Raw genomic sequence first — 26,103 nt, forward strand, 5'->3', positions numbered from 1 at the left:
ATCTTGAAAATATTCTCATTTTAAAAGGAATAGGTATAGGACATATGAGTGCACCCCTTAGCATAACATTGTGTTTCGAGGGAAGCCCATGTTGCTGCCTGGCAGATGTCTACGACAGGGAGTACACGTGCCATTGCAATGGTAGAAGCTTTAGCCCTGGTGGAATGGTCACATCCTTCTGGAGGCTGCTTCTTCACCAGTGCGTACCGGTGCTGAATGCAGAGCACGATCCAGCATGAGATGGTACGCTTCTGCACACCCTTGCCATTCTTTTCTCTGACAAACCCAAAAAACAGCTGATCGTCCACCCGGTGGTCCTTGGTGCGATCAAAAACAAAAGCTGTGTGCTCTTATGGTTCAAGCGATGGAGACTCTTGTTTGTTGTTAATCCGTGGGCGTACCACCGACATTGGCCGCATTGTGTGCCCTGTGCTTCGTGGATCCTGTCCTGCTGCACCCCTTGGCCCCCGCCGCCGCAAGTAACAACAGCGGCCGCCGAGTGGGGTCAAACTACGTTGCCCAGCAGCCTGTGCACCCAGAGACCCGCCCACAACCTTTCCCGCGCCAGGAGGCGCTTCAAAACCCGCCGCTTCCTTGGCAGAGCGGGTTGTTTGTTGTTAATCCGTGGGCGTACCACCGACATTGGCCGCATTGTGTGCCCTGTGCTTCGTGGATCCTGTCCTGCTGCACCCCTTGGCCCCCGCCGCCGCAAGTAACAACAGCGGCCGCCGAGTGGGGTCAAACTACGTTGCCCAGCAGCCTGTGCACCCAGAGACCCGCCCACAACCTTTCCCGCGCCAGGAGGCGCTTCAAAACCCGCCGCTTCCTTGGCAGAGCGGGTTGTTTGTTGTTAATCCGTGGGCGTACCACCGACATTGGCCGCATTGTGTGCCCTGTGCTTCGTGGATCCTGTCCTGCTGCACCCCTTGGCCCCCGCCGCCGCAAGTAACAACAGCGGCCGCCGAGTGGGGTCAAACTACGTTGCCCAGCAGCCTGTGCACCCAGAGACCCGCCCACAACCTTTCCCGCGCCAGGAGGCGCTTCAAAACCCGCCGCTTCCTTGGCAGAGCGGGTTGTTTGTTGTTAATCCGTGGGCGTACCACCGACATTGGCCGCATTGTGTGCCCTGTGCTTCGTGGATCCTGTCCTGCTGCACCCCTTGGCCCCCGCCGCCGCAAGTAACAACAGCGGCCGCCGAGTGGGGTCAAACTACGTTGCCCAGCAGCCTGTGCACCCAGAGACCCGCCCACAACCTTTCCCGCGCCAGGAGGCGCTTCAAAATCCGCCGTTTCCTTCGCGTCGCGGGGCTGAGCCCGGGCAGAGGGCGGGCCGTCTGTGGCCGTCCGGGGCCGACCAGGCCGGGCTGGGCTCTCCCCTTGATACTACGTTCCAAAAGTAAGTTGTTGCTGTTACAGTTCCCAGTCTATTGTCATTCGTGCAATCTTTGACTGCTGTTGCATAGAGGTCTGTGTATTTGTTCTGGACTTTGCCCACAACTCGCTACAGGAGTAGCCTACCAACAAAACTGTTTACCTGCCCAAGGAGGAAGGAGTTCAAGCAGCGCGGCCGCAGAGGAGGCGCGAGGCGCGGCCCCGGGACTGCGAGCCACAGCGAAAGTACCATCAGCTGTTTTCTCTTCCCGTGTGGGCCGCGCCCCCTCCCAGTGCCCTGCCCCCTTTCACCACTTACTGTTTTAAGCAAGGCTGCCAACGCGCATCGCGGGTCGACGCCAGGGCCAAGGGCGGGCCTGTTCAAGCCTGGGCAAGTCTGGTCTGGGCTAATCCATCGTCATCCCCACTAAATCCATCTTTATTCATCCTGCAGCGTGGCCCCGGTAACATTATAATAACTATAATTATAGCTGCCACTATGACAACCAGGGCAATGAGGAATAAAACAGTACAAGGAGCGGGTCCCATAATCGGGCCGATCGATCAATTCATTAGTAAAGCTAATGACGCGATCAATCAGGGGATAGTCCTCTTAGAGAGACGCGTCTCCCAGGACCTCGCAGCAGCACGTAGATCTTCAATGGGCCTTTTGGCCCTAGCTAAAACACCCACCCAGCAGGAAATAAATGTCCCATTACTGCGCGAAACCCGTGCTGAACTTCATCCCATACCAACAAGCGTTGATCTATCTGTCACCCACTTATCACTTGAAGAAGATACCTTGGACGATCTCGAAAAAACACCAACTTTGATGATTAGCCCCACCCAAATCACCCAAAGTCAACTACCAACTGCGATCGGGACACAATTCTTAACCCAGCCCTCACTTCTAATAGTAGCTCCTCCAACAACAACTGATAAGGAGATAAGGGAGGGTCCTTTTCCTAATGAAGATAGCACAAGACTAGTAGTCAAAAACAAGATCAAGCAAAAAAATACACCAAGGCGCCTGAGGTCCAAAAAGACGACCCGTAATAATAACCGGAATAACACAAGCTATTCACCATCGGGAAACGCGGACGACCCCTCTGTTGCAACCGTACCGCCTGACGATCACAGGGGGTATGGCGCTACCAACTCGAACTACCTTGAGCTTAACTCACAAGTACTAGATGTAATTAAGGACCTTATAAAAACTCAATTAACACCAATAGAGCGAACCTTAAATAATATCGAAAAACAGATGGCAAGATTAATCAGCAACACTAGTCACCTTATGCCACCCATTACCACCTTAGCTCCTCTGCCTCCCACGACTTCCACCCATTCTAAGACAGTTACAGTCAAGAAACCCATATCGACGTTAATAACCCTCCCGAAACAAAATTCTAACAGTAACAGTATAATTGCCGAAAGCAAATCTCCCACGCCCAATATAACATCACCTATCACCAATTTAAACACTCAAACAGCCAACTTACAAACGGTAAGCACCTCTATACCATCTCAGAAAGGCTCACAGAAACCAGCGCAGAAACCTACACAACTAAATCAGCTTAATGCAAAATCCCAGCAACCAAAGATACCATACGAACAACCATATAAATCTAGACAGATACCGGCACGCATTACCCTTCCACCTGAATGCGGAGCCTACGACCTTGTATTGGTAAATGTTCCAACACTTAAGCAAGAACAGAGTGAAACAACAACATCCCTGAAAAATAAGATACTTCATTGGTTAAGCCTGAATTGTAACTTCCCAATAGAATGTGTAGGGGAAATTTCCCACACGCAAAGAGTAGGTTGGATAGGCCCCTTACGGAAAAAATTCGAGGGGGATTGTGTAGTTATTACTTTCAGAAACCCCCAGTGGGCCGAAAAGACACTAGCCAAAGCACCACCACCCTCTACTTGGGAATTCAACACAACCCTTCTCCCATTAGGTTATTTCTACAGGCATTTACTAAATACAACCACCAACATCCCGTCTGCCCCTACTAATCCTTTTTTAGAAAGACCTTATCCTATTACCTCTTACCCTTCCATCCCTCATCAGAACTCTAAGTTTCTATACCCAACAGGCTCGGTCCAGTGGCATCAGAGCCAAACGTCCATACCCCCACCTATCCATCCTTATCTCTCTGATACTCCCCATCAAGAGAATGGAGATAATCGATGGAGGCAACCAGTTCCCCCGCTAGCTACTTCCTTTAACATCCCAATATATAACAGATTTAACGCCTTTTCTGGTTTAGATTTTAACGATTGACTCTTCAACCCTTACAATATTGGGGAATTCTCACAATCATCCATAACGAACCCAACTTCATCAACTAACTCATATTCCACCTCTGCAATAATGCCTACGCATTTGCCTCTTCCACTCATTAAACCTGAGTGCCCAAAAATCAATTATGAAGTTGTTACAATTGCAACACCGACCCAAACTAATCAGGAAATCATCGAACGGAGGGCTAAAGCAGGCAATCCAGTTGACTCTATCTTAGATACTTTGCAGTTTCATTTTACCTACTGGAATATCGCAGGTCTCTCCGCAAAGAAAATCGACCCCGCCTTCCTAAGCCAGATCAATTTGAGCGATTGTATCTGTCTTCAGGAGACGTGGGCCATAAGACCTATACATATACTAGGCTTTAAAACTTTTTGGTCACCTGCGACGAAATCAACTTCTGGCAGAAATAGCGGAGGCTTAGTTATATATTTCAAAAACACCCTTTCCGTGGATGAGATAATTCCCATAAGATTAGATACAAATTTTCAGATCATAGCAGTTAAGGTCACCAAACAAAGACTTTACCTTATTATAAACTTTTATAATAACCTCTCCAACTCTGCTATGAACACGCTACTCCCAGAGATCTCCGCAAGAATACAAAAGCAACGAACTATTCACATTAAAAAGGCATGCACAACAATTTGGGGCGGAGATTTCAATCTACATCTATGCAGTAATAGTGACAATAATAAATGTGGTATTAGTGATGAGTCCGATACAATCCTCACGCATTTTACACACTCTAATGGGGGGGAAAAAATGAATGAACTTATGGCTGAACTAGAACTAAACTTTGCTAATGAAACAAAGAATCCACCTGTTCAATTTCAGCCCACATTCAACGGAAGAGGTTTAACAAGTATAATTGATTTTATACTGATCTCATCACCCATAGGATCCATCGTAGAAGATTTTAAGGTTTTTAACAACCCCTTAAGTGACCATTTCCCCATTATCATGGTCCTCGCTGAAAGAACAAAGAATAAGCCACATGACATTCTGACCGCTCTAAATCAAAGCGATCTAGAGCTAGGCTCTTTGAATGGCTTTACATTGAAGTGGGGTAATATTGATAAAGAAGCCACAACAAAAAAAATTGTCACAAATAACCAAACGGATATTATTAACTGCTTGGATTCCACCACCCACCCTAGTGAAATTATAGTAAGCTTTCTATCAATTACAACAATCATACAAAAAGAATTGACTAAAAAGCACAAACAAAGGCCCCAACTGAAGAAAGGGTGGTTTGATACAGCATGTACTAAAGCATCTACACGCCTAAAGGAAGCTCTGAACAGTAAACATAAGGACAGAGTCGAAATCATCAGGCTTAGAAAAGAGTATACAGCCGCCCTAAAAAACAGGAAAAAGGAAGTAAAAGCTGAACTATGGTCAAAACTGATCCAAAGCTCGGAACTCAACGATAGTGCTTTGTTCTGGCAGATAGTTCGTTCCCCACTCCTAACAGAGAAATCCAACCTTCCATCAATTGATGTATCTATAAGCCAACACGAATGGGTGAACCATTTTACTAAAGTCTTTGCCATAGACCCGACCGAAGACACAGATCAGCCTGAACCTCTGCCACAAGTTGTGTATCCGTTAAATCTTCACTTCTCCCATGAAGAGGTTCAAAAAGCTTTAAAATCTTCAAAAGCAGCAAAAGCACCAGGCCCGGACGGCGTTCCGGTTGACGTTTTTAAACACCTTCCAGATCTTTGGACCCCGCTACTAACTAACGTCTTGAACGCCACCACTGAAGTAGGTATCCTGGAATCCTGGAAAACATCAACCTTGGTACCTATCTTCAAGAAAGGAGATCGAAATAGCCCAACATGCTATAGGCCGATCTCCCTCCTGGACTCCCTAGGCAAAATGGCAGGACGAATATTACTTGACCGCCTCCAGGAGTGGGCCCTAGAACACAAAATTATTTCCGATCTACAATATGGCTTTCGGGAGGGACTAGGAACAACTGACCAGGCTCTAAATCTGTCCCTACTGGCGAGCAAATACCTGGACGCCAAAGGGTCCTCATTCCATATGGCCTATGTCGATCTTTCCGCAGCATTTGACTGTGTGTCACACTCAATGCTGTGGAATACAATCTTGAAAATGGGCGTTCCTACGCCAATTGTGGATTTCTTACGCGAACTATATACAGGCACCACTGGCAGGGTAAGATTTGGGACAAAGGGCGAGCTCACTAACTTCTTCAGAGTGGAAAAGGGGGTCAGGCAGGGGTCCGTATTGGCCCCCTTCTTATTCACCCTATACACGAATGGCCTAGAGGCTGCTATGCTACAAGGCAGTAAGGACCTCCCGGCAACAGTTCGTCGGCAGATACCAGCACTTCTATATGCCGACGATGCTGTTATCCTAGCAAGAACATCAAACGAATTACAAATGGCCCTGAACAGATATTGTGATTTTATGGCAAGTTTAAACCTGAAACTAAACGCAAAAAAAACGTACACAATGCACTCAGGGGAGCAAAGAAACGCAAAACATAGGAAGTTAACGGCGCAGGGCGAACACCTGGATAGGACTAAAACCTATCCCTATTTAGGGATTGTCATTGACGAAAAATTCAAATGGACTCCAGCCATTAATACAAGAAAATTGATTTTCCTCCGAGAGACATCATCACTAAAAACCTTCTCGCAGAGATTGGGGCAGAGACAAATTAAAGAACTAGTGCAAATATATAACGCAAAATGTGTAAGCACTGCAACATATGGGGCGGGGATTTGGGGTTTTAAAAACGTGGACTCAATACAAACAATAGAGAATTCTTTCCTTAGATATTTGCTGGCGGTGCCCAAAACCTGCTCCACCTATGCCTGCCACTCTGAGCTGGGCATTGATTACATCACTGACATTATAAAACTACAACCAATAATGCTGTGGCACAGAATATGGGTTACCGAGCAATGCCACTTGACAAGGACAATTATACAAGATATTTTAACGCTAGACCACGCTAAGAAAATCAAATGGCTGTCGTACGTCAAAGCGTTATTGACAGATCTTGGATATAGGAAATACTTTGACCATCCATCGCTGATAGAGGAAATCCCTAAAAAGACCTTAAAAAGGGAGTGTTTAACTCATTTTCGTCAGCTACGTTTATTATCCGAGGTCCACAAGCCATCAGTCCAACATTCCCTGCTAGTCCAGACTGCGTTTTCTGCTGAACCTTATCTAAATTTTAAAATAACACAGTTTGAAAGAATGCTGCTTACCCGCTTCAGACTTGATTTGTTCCATCTGCTAGTTCTATTTCCTGAGCAAAATGTCAGGACTTCTACCATCTCTACGTGCCCTTGTGATTTGGTATCGCCACAATCAACGATACACACAATGTTATTCTGCAAATTCTATAGCGAGCCCCGGAAGCGCTGGATACTCCCCATCTTGAAGTTCTGGGGTTTCCGTCAATGTCGCCCAGCGTATTTGGCACTACAATTTCTGGAAAATGAAAACTATGCGAAAGCGATTGTATCTTACCTTAAATTTTGTATTCGCCACCGCACAAATTTATAACTTCGAACAACATCGCTTATACATATTAACGAAGGGACCGAGATAACAGAAATACTGTACGTCTTTGCACATGTTGGAAAAATTTGCCCTAATGAAATTGTGATGCACTTCCATGTATTGCTGGCGGTGCCCAAAAATGTACATTTTAATAATCTTTTTAACTCCTTCTTTTATACAATTGTAACTGTGTTTTTATACTATTTGAACTTTTATGGTGTTTTTTCAAAAACTACCGAATAAAGTTGATATTGAATTGAATTGAATTGACTCTCCTCCACTTTAGAGGGGTGAGGTGGAGCATAGAGCACCAGCAGGTTAATGGTTTGGCCAACATTGAACAGTGTCACAACTTTTGGGAGAAAAGATATCATAAGGAGCACAACCAGCTTTTTGGGGAGGAAGGTTGTGTATGGCAGATGATTACACAGAGCCTGAAACTCACTCATACGCTGTGCCGTGGAGATGGCAACGAGGAACACAGTTTTGATGGAGAGGAGTTGTAAAGCACTCGAATGGAGGGGCTTGAATGGAGTAAACATTAGAGAAGTAAAGACGAGGTTGAGGTCCCATTGGGACATCACAAAAGGAGAAGGGGGAAACATGTTGCAGCCCTTTTAAAAACACATCACAATAGATGATTTAAATAGGAGGGCTGATCAGGCAACCGTACGAAGACAGAGTGGGCCAAAAGATTAACCTTTACCTGTGCCCATAGCAAGACCTTGCTGGGCGAGAGACAGAACAAACAATAAAACATAGGACAGTTTGGCTTGAAGGAGGTCAATCTGGCAAGTGCCGTATTAAACCAAAACTTTGGCCCAACGACAGGCGTATACAGTTTTCATTGAGGGATGCCTGGCTTCCAAGATGACATCAACCATCTCCGAAAGAATGTGAGGTGTTCAGCTGTCCCAACTCAATCCCCACACTTGAAGGTGAAGACTGAAAATGCCAGGGTGGAGAACCTGACCAGTCTGGAGCCACTAGGAAGACTTGGGCCCAGTCGGTCCTGATCTTCTTCAGAACTTAGGGCAGGAGTAATATCGGCGGAAAGGCATACATGAGTCCCAAATGCCACAGGACACATCTCTGAGCGAGTGACATCTTGGAAAGGCCAACTCGCAGAAGTGCTGGCATTGCGAGTTCTCAGAGGTGGCAAACCGATGGAGACAAGGTTCTCTCTATTCATGGAAGAGACCTTGCACCACCTCCTGATGTAGAGGCTACTCCAGATATGCTATGCGCCGACGGCTGAGCTTGTCTGCCCTAGCATTTAATGTTCCTGCCAGGTGGTTCATCACTAGGAAAATTCCTTGATGGTCCAGCCATTTCCAGAGGTGCAAGGCTCGTGGCATACGGTCATAACCCCCACCCCGCCTTCTTTGTTGCAGTGCCACATGGCCGTGGTGTTGCCTGGGAGCAGCTATACCAGCCTCCCCTTGTTGTGAATGTCAGGAAGTCGTTAAGTGCCAAATAGATGGCCCTCAGCCCCAGAGGTTGTTATGGGGCTGGGACTCCGCCAGAGACCTCCGATCTCCACCTCTCCCAGATGGCGGTCCCAACTCAGAAGGGATGCATCTGTCACCACCGTCTGCTCTGGGTGGGGAAGGGAGAGGGGACTGCCTCTGACGCAGTCACGATCCTATAGCCACCACTGTAGATCTTTTGGAGTCTTCTCCAAGATCTGGATGTGGTCAGAGAGGTCCCCCTGATGTTGATCCACTGGGACTTTAGATACCACTGCAGAGTCCGCATATGCCACCTGGCATGCTCTACCAGCAGGGTACAGGAGGCCATCATTCACAAGAGTGTCGACATCACTCAAATCCATGAGCAAGGCTGAAAGATCGGGATCATAGTCTAAATGTCCTGGAGACTTCCCCTGGGAGAAGGCATGAAACCGAACCATGTCCAGAATGGATCAGAGGAAAGGGAGTGTCAGAGAAAGCAGAGAGGTGTGACTTCAGCACATTGATACTAAACCCCAAAGATGACGGAAGGTTTGTCTTAGTCTGGAAGTGGTTGATGACTAAATGGGGCGATCACATCTTCAACAGCCAGTCGAAGTAGGGTAAGACTGACACCCCTGACCTCCGAAGGTGTGCTGCCACCACCACCATTATTTTCATGAACTCTGCTGGAGAAACCAAAGTGAAGCACAGACTAAAAATGCTCCTCTCCCACCATGAACCGCAGGTAGTGCCGATGTGCCGGCAGGACGGAAATATGGAAATGGGTGTTTTGCAGATCCAACGATCTCATCCAGTCTCCAGGGTTAACGGCAGACTAGACCTGGGCCAGGGTGAGCATTTTGCATTTCTCCTTGCGGATGAAGAAATTGAGAGGACGCAGGTCTAGAGGTCTAGAATAGGTCACAGACCTCCATATTTCTTGGCACCAGAAAGTAGAGGGAATAACAATCATACATCCTACTTCTGGCGCTGTGGCATCCTATTGATAGCCCTGTTGGCCAAAGGGGCTTGCACTTTCTGCAGTAAAACGGAGAGATGGTCCTCCGTCAGCCGGTAATACCTCGCGGAAGTCACAAAAGGAACGTTGGAAGTGATGCTGGCGAGGCTAGGCAGAAAGGCCTAGAGAGCAAGCATTAGCCATACTCTTTAAAATGTTCAAGGGCAGCCTTGTCCCCAAGCAAGCAAGTCCCATCGAATGGCATGTCCTTCAGGGAGGGATGGACGTCACCCGAGGAAATCAGTAGAACGTAGCCACGCGTGGCAGTGAATGGCAACCCTGGTGCCTATAGCCCATCCGACGGAGTCGGTGGTCTCCAAGCCACAACAAATTGTGAACTTGGCCACATCACAACCATCCTGAATGACAGAACAGGGCGAAGGTCTTAAGTAATGCGGGGAGGACTTGCGCCACGGAGTTCCAAAGGGTATGAGTGTACCGGCCTTGTAAGGAAGCATTAATGGACTGAATGACCAAATTGATAGAGAAGAGGCGTTTCCCAAATGTCTCCACTCGCTTAGATTCCCTTTCAGGGGAAGTGGTTGGGAAATCCTTGGGGTTGGTCTGGCTGGTGGAGGTTTGCACCACAAGAATCTCCAGAGGGGTGTTGTGACAGAAAAAATGGGTCACTTGAAGGAGGGTGATGGCATCAAGCAATTTGACGGTTAACCAGAGGGCCAGTACAAGGTTGTAAGCGGGATGAAAGGAGGATGCAACAGAAGGCGCTTGAGTAAGAGGGGGGGTTTATTCGTAATCCAACTTGGGGAAGGGCTGTTTTAGTCTTTACAAGCCGATAACTGTTTGGTCCTCAGGTGTCGTGAACTCCATATCGCCGCGATGTGCTGTTCGTATTCGCCTCTAAGGGGTCGGAGCTCGGCGAGGGTTCTCCGGGGTCGTGCCAAACAAAGAGAAAAGCGAGTGTTAGTTTTCACATCCGCTTAGGACTTTTCTGAGGGTTCGGGAGTGAGGATACCACACTAGTGCACAGGTGAGCAAGGCGACCGTTCGTGAACGGGAGTGTAGTGCAGGGGAGGGGGGTTTCAACTATATACAAGGCAAGGCGGCGAGCGGCGGCATCTAGTAGCGCCCTCCCTTCTCCCGCCTCCCGACCCAGCCCGAGAAACGATCCCGTACCTGGGATAGCCACGCTCCTCCGTGGGCGTGGCTCGGCGAAGCGTGGTTGCGGAGTCCTCCTGTCTCCGACTTCCCATCCTCCGTGGGGCTTCTGCTCCTCGTAGGCTGTTCGCTCCGCTCGTCTTCCCGCTGGAACTCAGTCTCACCGTCGCTCCTCTTCTCTCTCCTCTCTCCGCTCTCCGGTGTCACCACAGACCCTGCTTCTCGCCTCCGTGAGTTTTATTGGCGGTCGACTGCCAACGTCAGTATAGGGGGCGAGGTTCTCGGGAAGGGATTCCCAATTAAAGGGACATGCATCACCTTCAGATAGTTCCGTAAATGATGTTGTCCATGGATCGCCCTGAGGGACAAAAAGCACAGGGCGCGTCATTTCGGGTGGTTTCCACCAGTCACCCCCTACGACGTTGTGTTCCCCGCCGTCCCCGTGACAAAGGTTTAGCCCAAGCCCCAAGTAGGGTATCCATCAAGGTATCATTAAAAGGGAGAAGAGGCCCAGCAGCAGTCTGGCCACACTGCATGAATTTTATCAGTACACTGGTTTACTCCTCCAAAGTGGGAAGCTGCAGGTCAAGGACCTCAGCCGCCATACGCATAACCATGGAGTAAGATGCAGATTATTCCATGGCCAGGCAAGGAGGGGAGAAGAAGGCCGACTCTAGGGAGGTGTCAAGCCCACTAGCATCTAATAGTTCCTCGTACCAGTTGTCATTGGCAAAGGGCTGAGCAAATCCATCACCCTGATCAGGATCGTTGTCAGAATGTCGGAGTCATTCCAAAACAGAACGCAGGGAATGCTGCCTGCCTCGTGGCAAGGTGAGAGTAGCAACTTCAGTTGGGTTTGGTTGCAACATCGGTCGAATTCGGAACGGCATCAAAAAGGACAACTGGGGCTGGGCATGGATTGGGTATGAGCACTAACGGGACTGGAGCCAAAAGTGGAATCTACACAGAGCCCAGCTAGTGCGGAGGGCGAATCCGCCGACAGTAACCCAGATAGAAGGCCTCTTTGCTTTGTGGGGCCGGAAGGCGTGCCAGAGGGAATCAATTGAGATCCAAAGAGCCAGAGTATAGCGGAGGGAAACTCCTAGATTTGGAGTTGCGTGAACGCCCATGAAACTCTGGTTGTGCTGGAACCATCTGCTGAATCGTCTCCAAAGTTGGCTAACTTCGGGAACGGGGCAGTTGGTGCCGCCCATGCACTTCAGCAGGGATGTGGGAATGGCGCGAAGGAGCAGAAGTCTGCTACAACTTCTTATATTTCATGTGCTTATCTCAAGATTTGGAGAATGACAAAGACCAGCCTCAAGTGCGATTGTCGACTCCGGGAACATGGCGGTGGCAAATCAAGTGTGGGAAGAGGCAAAATTGAGAAGTGTGGCACACCCCGCGCCTGCTCAGTTGAATGAGAGTGGCGTGACCAAGCGGAATCCCACTTCGATTTCTTTTGTTTCTTTCGCTTACCTAATAATTAAGAGCAGAACCAAGACCGGCCTCTGGAGCGGCTCCATCGCTAACAGGAACAAGATCGGACCTTTGACTTGGAGCGAGACTTGAAGCGGTCCTGGTGCTGCGTCGTCTTCTTCTTGGTGTAGTAAAGTTGCAGCTCGTGTTCCCTGATGGTTTTCGGGTTCATGTACACACAGACTCCGCAGGTCTTGGAGTCATGGCTTGACCCCAGACACCACAACACCACAGGCAGACATGGTGGAGATCTGTCCCAGGCATTTGCTTGCAGCAGTTCCTACAGGGCTTAAAACGTTTCATCTTTGGTGGGGGTGGGGGCGGGGGGAGGGGGAATTTGAAAAGTCGACAAAAAAACTAGTCTCTGAGAGACAAGAGAAGCTCTGAATCCACATCTAGAGCCACAGAAAGAAAGGAACTGACATAAGCAAGCAGAGTGGATCCTTTATAGACCCCACACAGAGAGGAGCGGAATCAGTATGGAGGCGAATGGCCCTACATTCCAATACATAGAGGTACTACAAAAGAGTTTCCAGATCCAGTCTGGCACCTAGGGAATTTACAAAAGTTGAGGAAACTGCAGCTAAAAGTCCCTATCAGAAGTTTCTCTTTAAAAAAACTGTTCCAAGATCCTGCATGAAGGCAGAGACATTCAATGTTTATTTACAGTTCTAAAGATACCATGATGGAGAACTTAAGTAATAGCCAAGATCTAATCTTAACACGAAGATAAGTTATTCTAACCACTTGGATGGATTCCGATTCATAAAGGAATAATGAGCACCATCTCCAATGAGTTTTGTCATTTGCCACTCCTTAAATATTATAAAAACATTCTACTCCTAGACCATACAAAAGAGCAAAGACAAATTCAACACAAGAGCTGCAAAGCACCCAGGTAACAGTAACAAACAAATTACTTACCTTTAGTAATGCCTTATCTGGTAGATACTCTATCTAGCCCTAGATTCTTACCTTAGGATAATCCCCATGCGTCAGACAGGATTCAGTAGTTTTAGAGCAGTACCCCTGCACACCGGTAGGAGATGTTGATCAGCACTGCGTCTGAAGTGACTTGCACAGTACCTATATAGGCGCTATCCTGGTATGCTGTCAGTTACTATCGTGACTTTCCACGCCAAGAGAGCAGAGCCACGATGAGAACTTACCATTGCTCAGAAAAACTAAGACCGTGGGAAGGCAATCGGTTCCCAGAGTGGGGAGGATCAGTAAGGAATATGCGGCTAGATAAGAGTCTACCAGATAAGATGCTACCAAAGGCACGCAACTTGTTTATCTGATAAAGCCTCCTAGCCACAGATTCCTTACATTAGAATAGATATACAAGCAATGCTTCCCCTGAGGTGGGTCTGCGAAGCCAACTTAAACCAGAAAGTCTTGGAGGACCAAACGGGCAAAGTGCCCGTCGTGACGGACCCGACTGTCCAGACAGTATTGTTTGGTAAATGTGTGCAAAGATGCCAACGTTGCCGCCTGACAGATGTCCAGGACAGGGACTCTGCGAGCTAACATAGTGATCGCAGCCTTAGCTCTGGTGGAATGAGCACACAAACCCCCAGGGGGTTGCTGCTTGGCCAGTGCATGGCAGATCTTGATGCAGAGCACTATCCATCTTGAGACGGTACATTTCTGCACAGCCTTCCCTTTCTTAGATCCTATGTACCCCATGAAAAGTTGATTGTCCACTGGAAATGTTTAGCACTATTGAGGTAGAACGACAACGGTCTTTTTTAGTCCAATCGGTGGAGATGGAGCAAAGAAGGTAGGCAGGGTGATGTTCTAGCCTACATGGAAGGGAGTCAGAACCTTCAGGAGGAAGAAGGCATGTGTCCAGACAACCAGCTTGTCTGGGTATAAGGGGGTGTAGGGGGTAGTGTGCCGAAAGTGCCTGCAATGCGATGACCCTCCTGCAGTGGTGGCTGGTGATATTTGAAAGTGGTGTTGCATAAAACTTACAGATGACATGTAAGTAGCAAGTGAGCACTACATTTTCCTTTACTTTTGTCATGTCATCATTAATTTGAAAAAAGTGTCACATCATCAAACCCATATGTAGAGAATCAAAATTGCAAATGGAACATGTGACGACTGCACTGTGCGCTCCACAGTGAGGCCCAGGATTGGATGGCCATCAAGATTTCTGAACACCCTTTTCACTCAATGACAGGCACTGTGAGAAACTCGCAGCGGCCTCAGCCTCTACTACAGACCTCCCATGTGGTTCAACTGAGTACATAATATGCACTGTACAAGAGAAATGTGATGCAGGAAAGCAATATAGAAACAAAATCGTTAAAATAGCTAACACTTTTAGTGAATGCAACTATGCAAGAGAAAACAAATGCAACTATGCAAAATACAGAAGAGAAACCTGGGACTAGAGCAAACCAAGCACACAAAAAGGTAATCGCATGACAGGCAGGAGCTCTAAAAAGGGTAGACAAGGAAGTGATGAAGGTTGTTATAATGAGACCGTTCTTTGACCTAACACAGGATGACATGCTTGTCAGTCGAGGTCAATGAAATTTGTACTCCAAACAGGAACATCTTATTAATGGTACAGATTAGAAATATCAAGCCAAGATTATTTAAGTGTAGACAATGCAGAGCCTGTCAAAAAAGGTCCACTCCAAGAACCTACCGCTGTTGAGTGGATGCCATGTTATGCTTCTACTGAAAATGTACCCCAGTTCCGGGAGTTAAATGCTCGTTGCTGACATTCCTTGTGGCCTACACGTCGCAAGTTTAAATGCTGCCAAGACCAACCCCATCTTTCATCTCAATATGGTTGGAAAACAGAGTAGCATTACTTTGGAAACTTGGAAAACTTGCTCCTTACAGAGTTACACGAATGTGCATTTTAAAATGTGCAAACTACTAAACCCATAATGTAATTCATAAAATGAAATTCACCTTCATGCTATCTGCTGCCTGGACCATAGGGGAAAACTAGCAATTAAAAATGTATGAGGACGTCGAAGAGTGGCTCCCCATTCCCAACCTAGCTTCTATCGTGTTGCTTAAAATAGTAATCAGCATGAGTGAAGCATCTGGTTTGGCAGGAGCTGGCTGGCTCAGCACTCTGAAAAGCACTGGAGGCCTGTGTCTGCTTTTGGATATGTTTGAATTGCGTATATCGGGCGGGCCATAGCAAGATAGCCAACCAAACCGACATACGCACTTCGAACTGAAGTGGCCACTCCTCATCGTTGCCAATCAGCAGCAATGATGCACTGGCCATGTCCACCCTCACACTCCATTCGATAGAGAGTAAAAAAGAAAACGGTAATAAATAATTTTATTACCATTTCATTTTCATGCTTCCTGCAGCAGTGTGTGTGTGTGTGAGGAGGGGATACGCTCCTATGGAGGAACCATCGCTGGCCGAGGTTATGGTCACTAGAAAGACATTTTTGATGGTCAACACCCTAAGAGGGCAATTGTGCAGAGGCTCAAAGGGTGCACAACTTAAGAAGGTGAGAGTAAGATTTAGGTCCCATTGGGGCATAATTAATAGCCGGGGGGAGGAAACGTGTTTTTAGCTTTTAAGAAATCTAGTTACAACAGGTGACTTAAATAAAGAGCGTTGGTCTGGCGACCTCAAAAATGCCAAAATGGCTAATAGATAATCAATAACTGTGCGCAGAGCAGAGCCCCGCTGGGTCCATAAGAGAGCAAACAGAAGAATCTTAGAAAGGCGCAGAAAGAATATCGGTGTTTTTACAATCACACCATGTCACAAACTTATCCCAATGGCAGGTGAATACCGACTCGGTTTAGGGGCACCTGGCTGCCAGAGTAACATTACAGACTTTGGGAAGACGGTCGAAAGCGTTCAACTGTTGCCACTCAATCTCCACGCATGAAGGTGAAGGGTGCGCAGGTTCGGGTGCAGAACCCTCCCCGGTTTCTGCGACAGAAAATCCTCTCAGAGAGTCAGCTTGAACGGAAGACCGATGGTCATGCTCAACAGCTCGGGATATCAGACTCTGTGCCCAATCAAGAGCCACAAGGATAACTTGGCCCCGGATGATCCCGATTTTCTTGAGAACTCTGGGCAGGAATAGTATAGGAAGAAAGGTGTACAGGAGGTTGGATCCCCCACTTGAGATTAAAAGCATCTGAGGGAGAGTTGCCATGGAAACGCTATCAGGCAAAACTTCAGACGTGAGCCTTCCGTGCAGCGGCGTATAGATCTAACAAAGGCTCTCCCAAATGCTGGAAAGAGGCCTTGCACCACCTTCGGGTAGAGATGCCATTTGTGATCCACCAGGGATCTCCGGCTGGCTTCATCCGCCCTGGCGTTCAGAGAGCTCCCCAGGTGTTGAACCACCAGGGAAATGCCCTGGTGTTCCAGCCACGTCCAGAGACACAGAGTCTCTTGACAAAGGGTCCACAACCCCACCCCGCCCTGTTTGCTGCAGTAACAACTCTATGGTGGCTGTGTTGTCCATTTACCAGCCTTCCATTGATCGAAGGAAGAAAGACTTTCGATACCAAACGTATCCCCTGATGCCCCAATAGGCTGATGTAGAGCTCGGGCTCTGCTGGGGCCCGGAGTCCGCTGATTTCCACCTCTCGCAGGTGGCCACCCCAATCCAGAAGTGATGCTTCCGTCACCACAGTCAGCTCTGGTTTGGGAAGGAAGAGATGTCTTCCACGGACCCAATTGCGGTTCATCAGCTACTAGTGCCGATCTTTTTCAGTTCTTTCTGAGATCTGGACCATGTCGTAGAGATTCCCCTGATGCTGCACTAGCTGGGACTTCAGTTCCCACTGCCGTGCCCTCATATGCCAACAGGCTTGAGTTACAAGCAGGATGCTGGAAGCCAAGACACCCAACAACCGCAGGGTAATTCTCACCAAAATCAAGGATAGAGGCTGACTATCCTGCATTTGTTGCTCGGGAGGATATGCCTGAAACTGCACTGTGTACAGAACAGCTCGGATAAAAGGGAGTGTCTGGGAAAGAGTCAGGAGTGGCTTTGCCATGTTGATAATGAACCCCATCAAGTGCAGAAGGTCCACTGTGGTCTGGAGGTGGAACAAGACTGCCTAGGGCGAGCCCACCTTCAACTGCCAATCACCGAGGTAGGGAAAGACTGTAATCCCCTCCCTCCGTAGATGAGCTGCAACTACCACCATAACTTGCGTTAGCATCTTTAATTTCTCCTTTTTCCAGGAAGAGATTGATGAGGCGCAGATCTAGGACAAGACGAAGATCTCCATCCTTCTTGGCAGCAGAAAGTTGCGGGAGTAGCAGCCATGACCAACTTCTGATGCCAGAACACTCCCTACGGCTCCCTTGGCCAAGAGAGCAAGCACTTTCTGATGGCGCAAGGAGAGGTGGTCCTCCATCAGCTGGTCATAAGTGGCTGGCATGGGTGGAAGATAGTTACAAAGGGCTGAAGTAGCCCCTTTGGACGATTTGAAAAACCCAACTGTCCAAAATTACTAACTGCCAGTGGTGCAGGTGATGGTGTAAACTACAGTGGGTTTGCAGGTGCCGCTGCTGGCAGGGGGTGCTTGGAGGGTTGGGTTGGTGGACTGGCCCAACCTCTGGCTACCTGTCCTCTGTAAGAGAACCCACACATGAGGATCCAGTGGGGGGGCCCTCTCATGCCTGTGGGGCCTGAAGGCGCTCCAGAGGGGCCAGGCTGCCCAAATAGGAGGTGCATTGCCTCTTAAAATTCCTCATGCTGGTCAGGGGTCGCACCAGGTCTAGGAAAGCCAGGGAAGCGATGAGCAGACTCTGACTCAGGCTCTGCCGAAGTGTGAGGCATGGAGTGCAGAAGCTCTCAAGACTAGTCAAAAGCCTTCAACGAGTGCTGCAAAGTTGAAGATCTCTTCAATTTCTTGTGCTTGTAGGACTTACCTGATTCCGAAGGAGACGATCACCAGATGCGGCTCCGCTAATGGTCCTGTGACCTTCTGTGCAACCGAGATCATGAGCATTGCGGTGTTATTGGGCGGCCCGAAGGTTAAGTGATCGCTCCTCCAGCGTCTTCCGATGCATGGCACGGCAGTCCTTGCAGGTCTTGGAGCTGTGATCCCAATCCAAGAGGCATAAACACACCAAGTTTGGGTCTGTCACAGACATACCTGTGACAGGCATCAAATGGTTTGAAACCAGCCAGTTTCTTAAGGAACATCCTGTCACACCAGGATAGAAATCCCTCAAAAGATGTTGACAAACATTTGAAAAAAAAGCCAGTCAAAAATCATAAGAGGGTAGCTCTGAATGGATCAGCACTATCTTGCACGGAAAGGAAAGAGCAGACGTCAGCGAGCAGGTGGTGCCTATATAGGTACCACGCACGTCACTTCCAGCGTGACACCAACAAATGTTCCGGATCCAGTTTGACACCTTGGTAAGGAGTCTGAGGCTAGAAGTCTTTATAAGATAAACCTGGTACGTGTCAAGGGAGAAAAAAAAATCACTCCAGCAATATCATTCATTCTAGCCACTTTGCAGTAAAGACTTAGAAAGCCACAGAGTGGCCCAGTGTTATCAGAATTAAATAAATGATGAAATATGGAAAACATAGGCTACAAGTAAAATCACCACCATGAGTGCTTATGAGCAGTTTATTCACTCTTTTTCTTTATCCTTACCTTTGCACTCAAACGAATGTCCATGTTGTTGGAAATCGCATGTTGAAGACAACTTCCAAAGGATCTTACAGCAAGTCTCAAGACTAGCTCGCATTGGCTGCTTTCCTGCAAGTTTTGCAGCAACGTGCTAATGGGGTTCATGGTGGGCAAAAGCAGATTCCGACCTACAAAACAACAAAGGCTAATCAAACATGAACTTGTTTATTCATAACAATAGGATCGGCTTAAGATCTTATCAGTAATTTGCTTGAGGCCTTTTTTAGGTGCCTTAAAGGCCAGTCAATGGTTACTGGGCTGTATGTTGTGCAGGTACTGTGGTTCATCAACTGGTGTCAATTATTGGATATGGTAAAAATGGGAAAACAAATTACTCATACCATAAGCATTTCTCATTCATATAAGTAAATCAAAGGAAATTAATTGCTAGCCTGGAGGACACATCACATCTTGTTTATTACTGTTATATAAATGAAGATGACGACCAAGAAATTTAAAACTGTGCATTTATTATTATGTATCAAAATGTTTTTCAAAATACATCAACAATGAAATTGTCAGTTAATTCAAGTATACAACCAAATGCCAAAGGGCAGGATGATCCTAATAGAGTAAATACCCTCACAATATAATGTATCCATACTGAATCCTTGGTCCTGCAACTACTTTTATTATACATAAACTATGTGTGTTTCTTTTAGCATAAGAGAGTCAATGTTTCGGGGCTCTTTTTACTGTGACTCTCTTTCACAATGACTAAGATTTGATAGTCTGACATAATGCCATAAAGAGCGTCATGTACCTAACAACATCTATAATAAAATCAGGAAACATTAATAAAGTAGCATAGAATTAAATCCAATTGTATATGCCCTATTGTTAAAAATCAGTGTGCTCCCCTCATTTTCCTCATCATACTGCCCATTTTACACATGCTATACCTGAATATATATCTATACCCCTATTCTTCTGGGGTGTTCCCGGGCTTCCAGTACAACTGCACTCCAACCAGGTTTTTCACTTTAGGCACTTAACTCTTCAAAAATTGAGTCAAGTAGGCAAGACATAGGTAAGGAGAAGATAGGGGGTAAAAAGAGAATGATGCATTATGACACAGTAATTGGGATAATGTTTCACTAAATATACACCTTCAAAGAATAGGACTTATTTACTGGAAAATGTAAAGAGCAGTTAAGATTAGGGGATACACTAAAAACTAAAAATGCAGGCAGCTTCTGGGCGCACTCGGTTTACAGGCTAGATGCTACATTTTTAAATAACATTGAATCTTATGGTCAATGTTATCATTCCAAGCGAGGCCTTTCAGTAATATTTGACTCATTAGGTTTGCTACAATGACTATCAAGAAATGCAGTCAATAAAAACATTTGGGAGAAGGCCCGAAAACACATTCCAGAAGGGCAATAACTTTTCCAAATCATGCTTTTCGTGAGGGCTACATACTTCATGCAGATTGATTTACAGCACCTACATGAGAGGGTGGAAACCATGCAAGAAAAAAAGACACATTTGTGATAATCATTTTCTTAAACTGAGGCTCTCAATTAGGCTGTAAGTGAAGAGCCTGATGGATATACCAGATTCATCTTCAGATGGGCAATAGGGACCACATGGATTCTTGAAGCCGGGAGGCCTAGAAGACACTGCGACCACAGTGTAGCACTTGAGGTCTCTTTGTAAAGTTAGAAATTGTCTTCTGTACTTCTCTCTTTGGCAGATTATATACTTTAAGAAAGTATATAATCTTTATGGTCCTTATGGTAGAGACCAGCAGAATCCTCTTGCTCTTTCAAAAGAATCTAAAGATTCTGGAGTGCTTTTTACAGAGAATAAGCTCTTACAGATAATCATCGAAGTACTGGTGAATTTCACAAACACTCTTGGAGGCAAGTTTAGGCTGACGTGGAAGCATTTGTACTGATAATGTTGACCACCTAAAGGCACCCCTGAAGTAACGATGATGCTTATTCTCCATGGTTATGTGAAATGATGCAGGTCTTCTGATGCTGCGCGGTCCCTCTGCAACACGCCTCAAGACCTATCATGTGAAATATATTGGCTAGGAGGAATTGGTTTATGTTGTGGAATCTAGGATTTACCTTGTATCTAAGGGGACTATGAAGTACTGATGTGAAACCACAGTTCTTTCTTCTGATCTGATTATGGGATTTGGGAAAAAGTTGAAGACTTGGCTTTTTGATCTGGCTTAACTCACTCCCTATAGTTCTAGCAACGGGACACTCCCCAGAGCATCTGTTGCACTTTACATATCGCTTTTGTCGTTGCTGAACTGGAACCAGTCCAGTAACTATTAGAAACACAAGCTTCTAATGATCTCCTTGGCCCTCTGCAAATGATTTTCATCATCCATTGTCCTTTCTAATTGAAGACCACTGAGATTCAAAGGAAGAAAGTTGACCAAACCCTGGAGTGGAATGCTCATTGATCGACAACTATGGGAGCTCGGCTCCAAGGAAGGAATCATGCAGATTTTTTGTTGCATCTGTAATGCTGAAACTGAGCTGCAGACTTGTTCTTAGTGCAAACTCAGTGCTTTTTATTTTAGATAATCCACTGAATCCAGAGGATTGCTTCCCTTCGGTAGTCTCCTTGGCATTAAATGTTTTAACTGATGCCTGTGAGTTATTACCACATGACACATTTAGTGGTAATTAATGGCTGGGTTCCCGAACCTGGCTTCCAATAGCGAAAGGTAAACCTTCGAACATGCCGACCCATTATATTTTCTGGCAGGGGTCCCACTAGTGACTAAAAATGTCAAAAGCATCTGGAGAGATGCAACAAAGCATATGGGATGGCAGGGAAGCACAAGTTACTTACCTTCGGTAACTATATATCTGAAAGAAACATTAGTTAGTTAGATTCCTTACCTTAGAATATCCCCAGGCATCAGGATGGATCCAGAAAGATTGTTCGTCAGCAGTACCCCTGCGCGTCAGTAGGCATGGTCTGCGGCTCCGCGTCCGTCGTCGTGATCGCCGGGATGATGTAGTCGGAGTACTTAGACGCCGCCCTCACGCACGGACGTCAGTTCTGTACATAGCTTTCAGCGCCAGGAACGCAGAGCCATGCAAGAAACCGACACTGGTGCCATGAAACTAGGGCCCTGAAAGGGATGACCTTAACCTAAATATCGGTTCGCAGAACGGGGTGGATGGGTGGGGCGGTAAGGAGTCTAACTAACTAATGTTTCTTACAGATATATTGTTACCGAAGGTAAGTAACTTGTGCATCTGAAAGAAAGACGTTAGTTAGATTCCTTACCTTAGAATAGATACCCCAGCAATACCAACCCCGGTGGTGGGTTTGCGAACCAAGATAACACCAGGAAGTCCTGGAGAACGGAACGGCCAAAGAAGCAGTCTCTCCGGACTTGGCTGTCCAGACAGTAATGCTTGGCAAACGTGTGCAGCGAGGCCCACGTAGCTGCCTGACAAATGTCCTGCAGAGGGACTCCCCGTCCCAAGGCAGTAGTAGCCGCTGTGGCCAGAGTGGAATGGGCCTTCAGCCCCACAGGATGATCCTTCTTAGCGAATAACAGACCTTAATGCACAAAACGACCCACCGAGAGATGGTTCGCTTGTGCACCGCCCGTCGCCACGTAGCCACGTAGCCAACAAAGAGTTGGTCGTACACCCGGAACTGTTTTGTGCGGTCCAGATAAAAGGAGAGCGCACGTTTTGGGTCCAGACGGTGGATCCTCTCTTCCTCTTTCGAGGGATGTGGAGGCAGAAAGAAGGCAGAAAGAAGGTGGGCAAGCTAATGGACTGCTCGATGTGAAAGGCAGTAACCACCTTAAGAAGAAAAGAAGGACGAGTCCTCAGAAAAACCTTGTCCGGATGGACAGAAAGGAAAGGAGGTTTAGATGAAAGAGTCTGGAGCTCACTCACTCTCCTGGCAGAGGTGATGGCAACCAGGAAAGCAGTCTTGAGACTCAGAAGACGAAGAGGACAGTTATGAAGTGGCTCAAAGGGAGCGCACATCAGATAAGTTAACACCAGATTCAAGTCCCACTGAGGCATTACAAAGGGAACAGGCGGAAACATGTGAGTAATGCCTTTCAAGAATCTATTGACAACAGGGGACGTGAAAAGAGAAGGCTGATCAGGAAGCCTCAAGAAGGCTGACACAGCTGAAAGATATCCATTGATGGTGCCCATAGCAGAGCCCTGCTGGGCCCGGGAAATAAGAAAGAGGAGAACCTCAGAAAGAGGGGCGGAAAGGGGATCCACAGCATTTGCTGTGCACCATGCCACAAATTTGTTCCACCTGCAGGCGTATACAGTTTTAGTGGAGGGACGCCTGGCTGCCAGAATGACATCACAGACTTCAGGAGGCAAGTCAAATGGCATCAACTATCGCCGCTCAATCTCCACGCATGGAGGTGGAGGCTGGACAGGTTCGGGTGGAGGACCATCCCCTGCTGCTGCGACAGAAGGTCCTCCTGAAGAGGCAGTCGAACTGGGGGATCGATTGACAGACTGAGTAGCTCGGGATACCAGTATCTTCGTGCCCAATCCGGAGCCACAAGGACTTGGGCCCGGTCGCACCTGATCTTCTTCAGCACTCTGGGCAGAAGTGGTATAGGCGGAAAGGCGTATAACAGACCGCAACTCCACTCGCGACGAAAAGCGTCTCTGAGCGAGTGCCGCCTTGGAAATTCCAACGCGCAGAACTGATGACATTGCGCGTTCTCTTCGGTGGCGAATAGATCTAACCAAGGCTCTCCCCACTGCCGAAAGAGAGCTTGCGCCACGTCCGAGTTCAGACGCCACTCGTGATCCATCATGCACCGATGGCCGAGTTCGTCCGCCCTGGCGTTCAGAGAGCCCGCCAGGTGTTGAACCACCAGGGTGATGCCCTTATGTTCCAGCCATGTCCAGAGGCGCAGAACCTCCTGACATAGGGTCCACGACCCCACCCCGCCCTGTTTGTTGCAATACCACATGGCGGTGGTGTTGTCCGTGAACACCTGCACTACACTTCCCCAGACAGAGGGAAGGAATGCCTTCAGTGCAAGCCGGATCGCCCACAGCTCCAATAGGTTGATATGGAGCCGGGACTCCGCCGGAGACCAGAGGCCTCTGATCTCTGCCTCTCCCATGTGGCCCCCCCATCCCAGGAGGGACGCATCCGTCACCACTACGTACTCTGGTTGGGGTAGAGAGATGGATCTGCCACTGACCCAATCGCGGTCCGTGAGCCACCACAGCAACTGTCTTGCAGTGCCCTCCGAGATCAGGACGTAGTCGGACAGGTTGCCCTGATGTTGAGCTCACTGGAACTTCAGGTCCCACTGCAGAGCCCGCATCCGCTACCTGGCGTGATGTAAAACAGGATGCAGGAGGCCATCAGACCCAGCAGCCGTAGGGCCATCCTGACAGAAACTCAGGATAAAGGCTGAAAGATCGGAATCAGAGCCTGAATATCCCGAACCCGCTGTTCGGGAGGATAGACCCAAAACTGCGCCGAGTCCAGAACCGCTCCGATGAAGAGGAGATTCTGGGAGGGACTCAGATGTGACTTCGGCACGTTGATGGAGAACCCCAGCGAATGCAGGAGGTCGGCCGTAGTCTGGAGGTGGGAGATGACTGTTCGGGGCGAGCCCGCCTTCAACTACCAATCGTCGAGATAGGGGAAGACTGGAACCCCTAATCTGCGCAGATGAGCTGCGACCACCACCATCACTTTCGTGAACACCCGAGGGGCACTGGTGAGACCGGAGGGGAACACGGTAAACTGAAAGTGCTCGTGGCCTACCGTGAACCGCAGGTAACGCCAGTGGGCCGGCAGGACGGGGATGTGGAAATAAGCGTCCTGCAAGTCCAACGCTACCATCCAGTCTCCAGGGTCGAGGGCAGCCAGGACCTGAGCCAGAGTCAGCATTTTGAACGTTTCCTTCCGGAGGAAGCGATTGACGTTCCGGAGGTCCAAGATGGGGCGCAGGCCCCGTGTCCTCCTTGGGGACCAGAAAGTAGTGGGAATAACAACCACTCCCTACTTCTGGCCCGGGAACGCACTTGATGGCCCCCCCTTGGCCAAGAGAGCCGTGACTTCCTGCTGGAGAAGTACCAAGTGATCCGCTGACATGCGGTGGCACCGAGGTTGCATGGCTGGAGGGGAGGACTGAAAGGGAAGATAGTAACCTCTGAGGATGATCTGCAACACCCACTTGTCCAATGTGATATCGCGCCAGTGGGGGAGGTGGTAGCGGATCCTGCCACCCACCGGCGTGGGTTGCTCCACAAAGCTCGGATTAGGAAGGTTTGGAGGTAGAAGCAATGGGGGCAAAGGTGGACTGTCCCCCACGCTGATTCCCACACCCGCCCCTGCAGAAGCCGCGTCCGCGGCCGCGCTGAGGCTGGTTCTGCACAGGCTTGCTGAAGGAACGTGCCTGGGCACCCCTGACTTGGACACGTAAGGAACGAAAACCAGGAGTGGCCGGGGTCTTCGAGGAAAGACCCAAGGACTTGGATGTGGCCGTGAGTCCTTAAAACACACCAGAGCACTGTCGGCCTTATCGCCAAACAGGCGAGTGCCATCAAAGGGCATATCCATGAGCGAGCTCTGGACATCGGGTGAGAACCCAGCAGATCGCAACCAGGCATGGAGACGCAGCGCCATAGTCATAGAAATCGCCCTGCCCATCGAGTCAACGGTGTCCAAACCACACCGAATGGCGAACTTAGCAGCTTCCTTACCCTCAGCAACCGCCCAGGAAAGTACACCCTGGACCTCCTCAGGGCACTGAGGCAACACCTGAGCAACGGTATCCCACACCGCGTAGGAATAGCGGCTCAACAAGCAGACGGTGTTCACCGACCGCAGCCCCAAGCTGGCCGAAGAGAACAACCGCTTACCGAAATGTTCCAGCTTCCTAGAGTCCTTATTTGGCAGAGCCGTGAGAAAAGCACTCTGTGACGTCAAGGCCTGGATGACCAGACTCTCAGGCGTGGGATGAGTGGTCAGAAACGCGGGGTCACCAGGTGCCGGGCAGTGACGCCTGGCGACATTCTTATCCACAGAGGCCCCCGTGGCCGGTCGCGTCCAAGTGCCCAACAGGACGTCGGTGAGGGTGTCATTGAAGGGAAGCAGTGGCTCTGACGAAGTAGATGCCGTCTGGAG

The 26,103-nt window shown here is 48.3% G+C and overlaps 1 protein-coding gene across 2 annotated transcripts in view; it reads right to left on the reverse strand.

The window, feature by feature from the left end:
• KNTC1 (kinetochore associated 1) overlaps window positions 1-26,103 on the reverse strand; it is a 1,031,844-nt gene that overhangs the window by 622,333 nt on the left and 383,408 nt on the right. For both annotated transcript variants that reach the window (XM_085636469.1, XM_085636468.1), the window contains exon 39: window positions 18,940-19,103. In XM_085636469.1, the coding sequence (XP_085492595.1) occupies window positions 18,940-19,103 (164 nt within the window). The remainder of the gene's footprint in view (window positions 1-18,939; window positions 19,104-26,103) is intronic.

This window comes from Triturus cristatus, chromosome 11 (genome assembly GCF_964204655.1).
Source record: "Triturus cristatus chromosome 11, aTriCri1.1, whole genome shotgun sequence".
Lineage (NCBI taxonomy): Eukaryota > Metazoa > Chordata > Amphibia > Caudata > Salamandridae > Triturus > Triturus cristatus.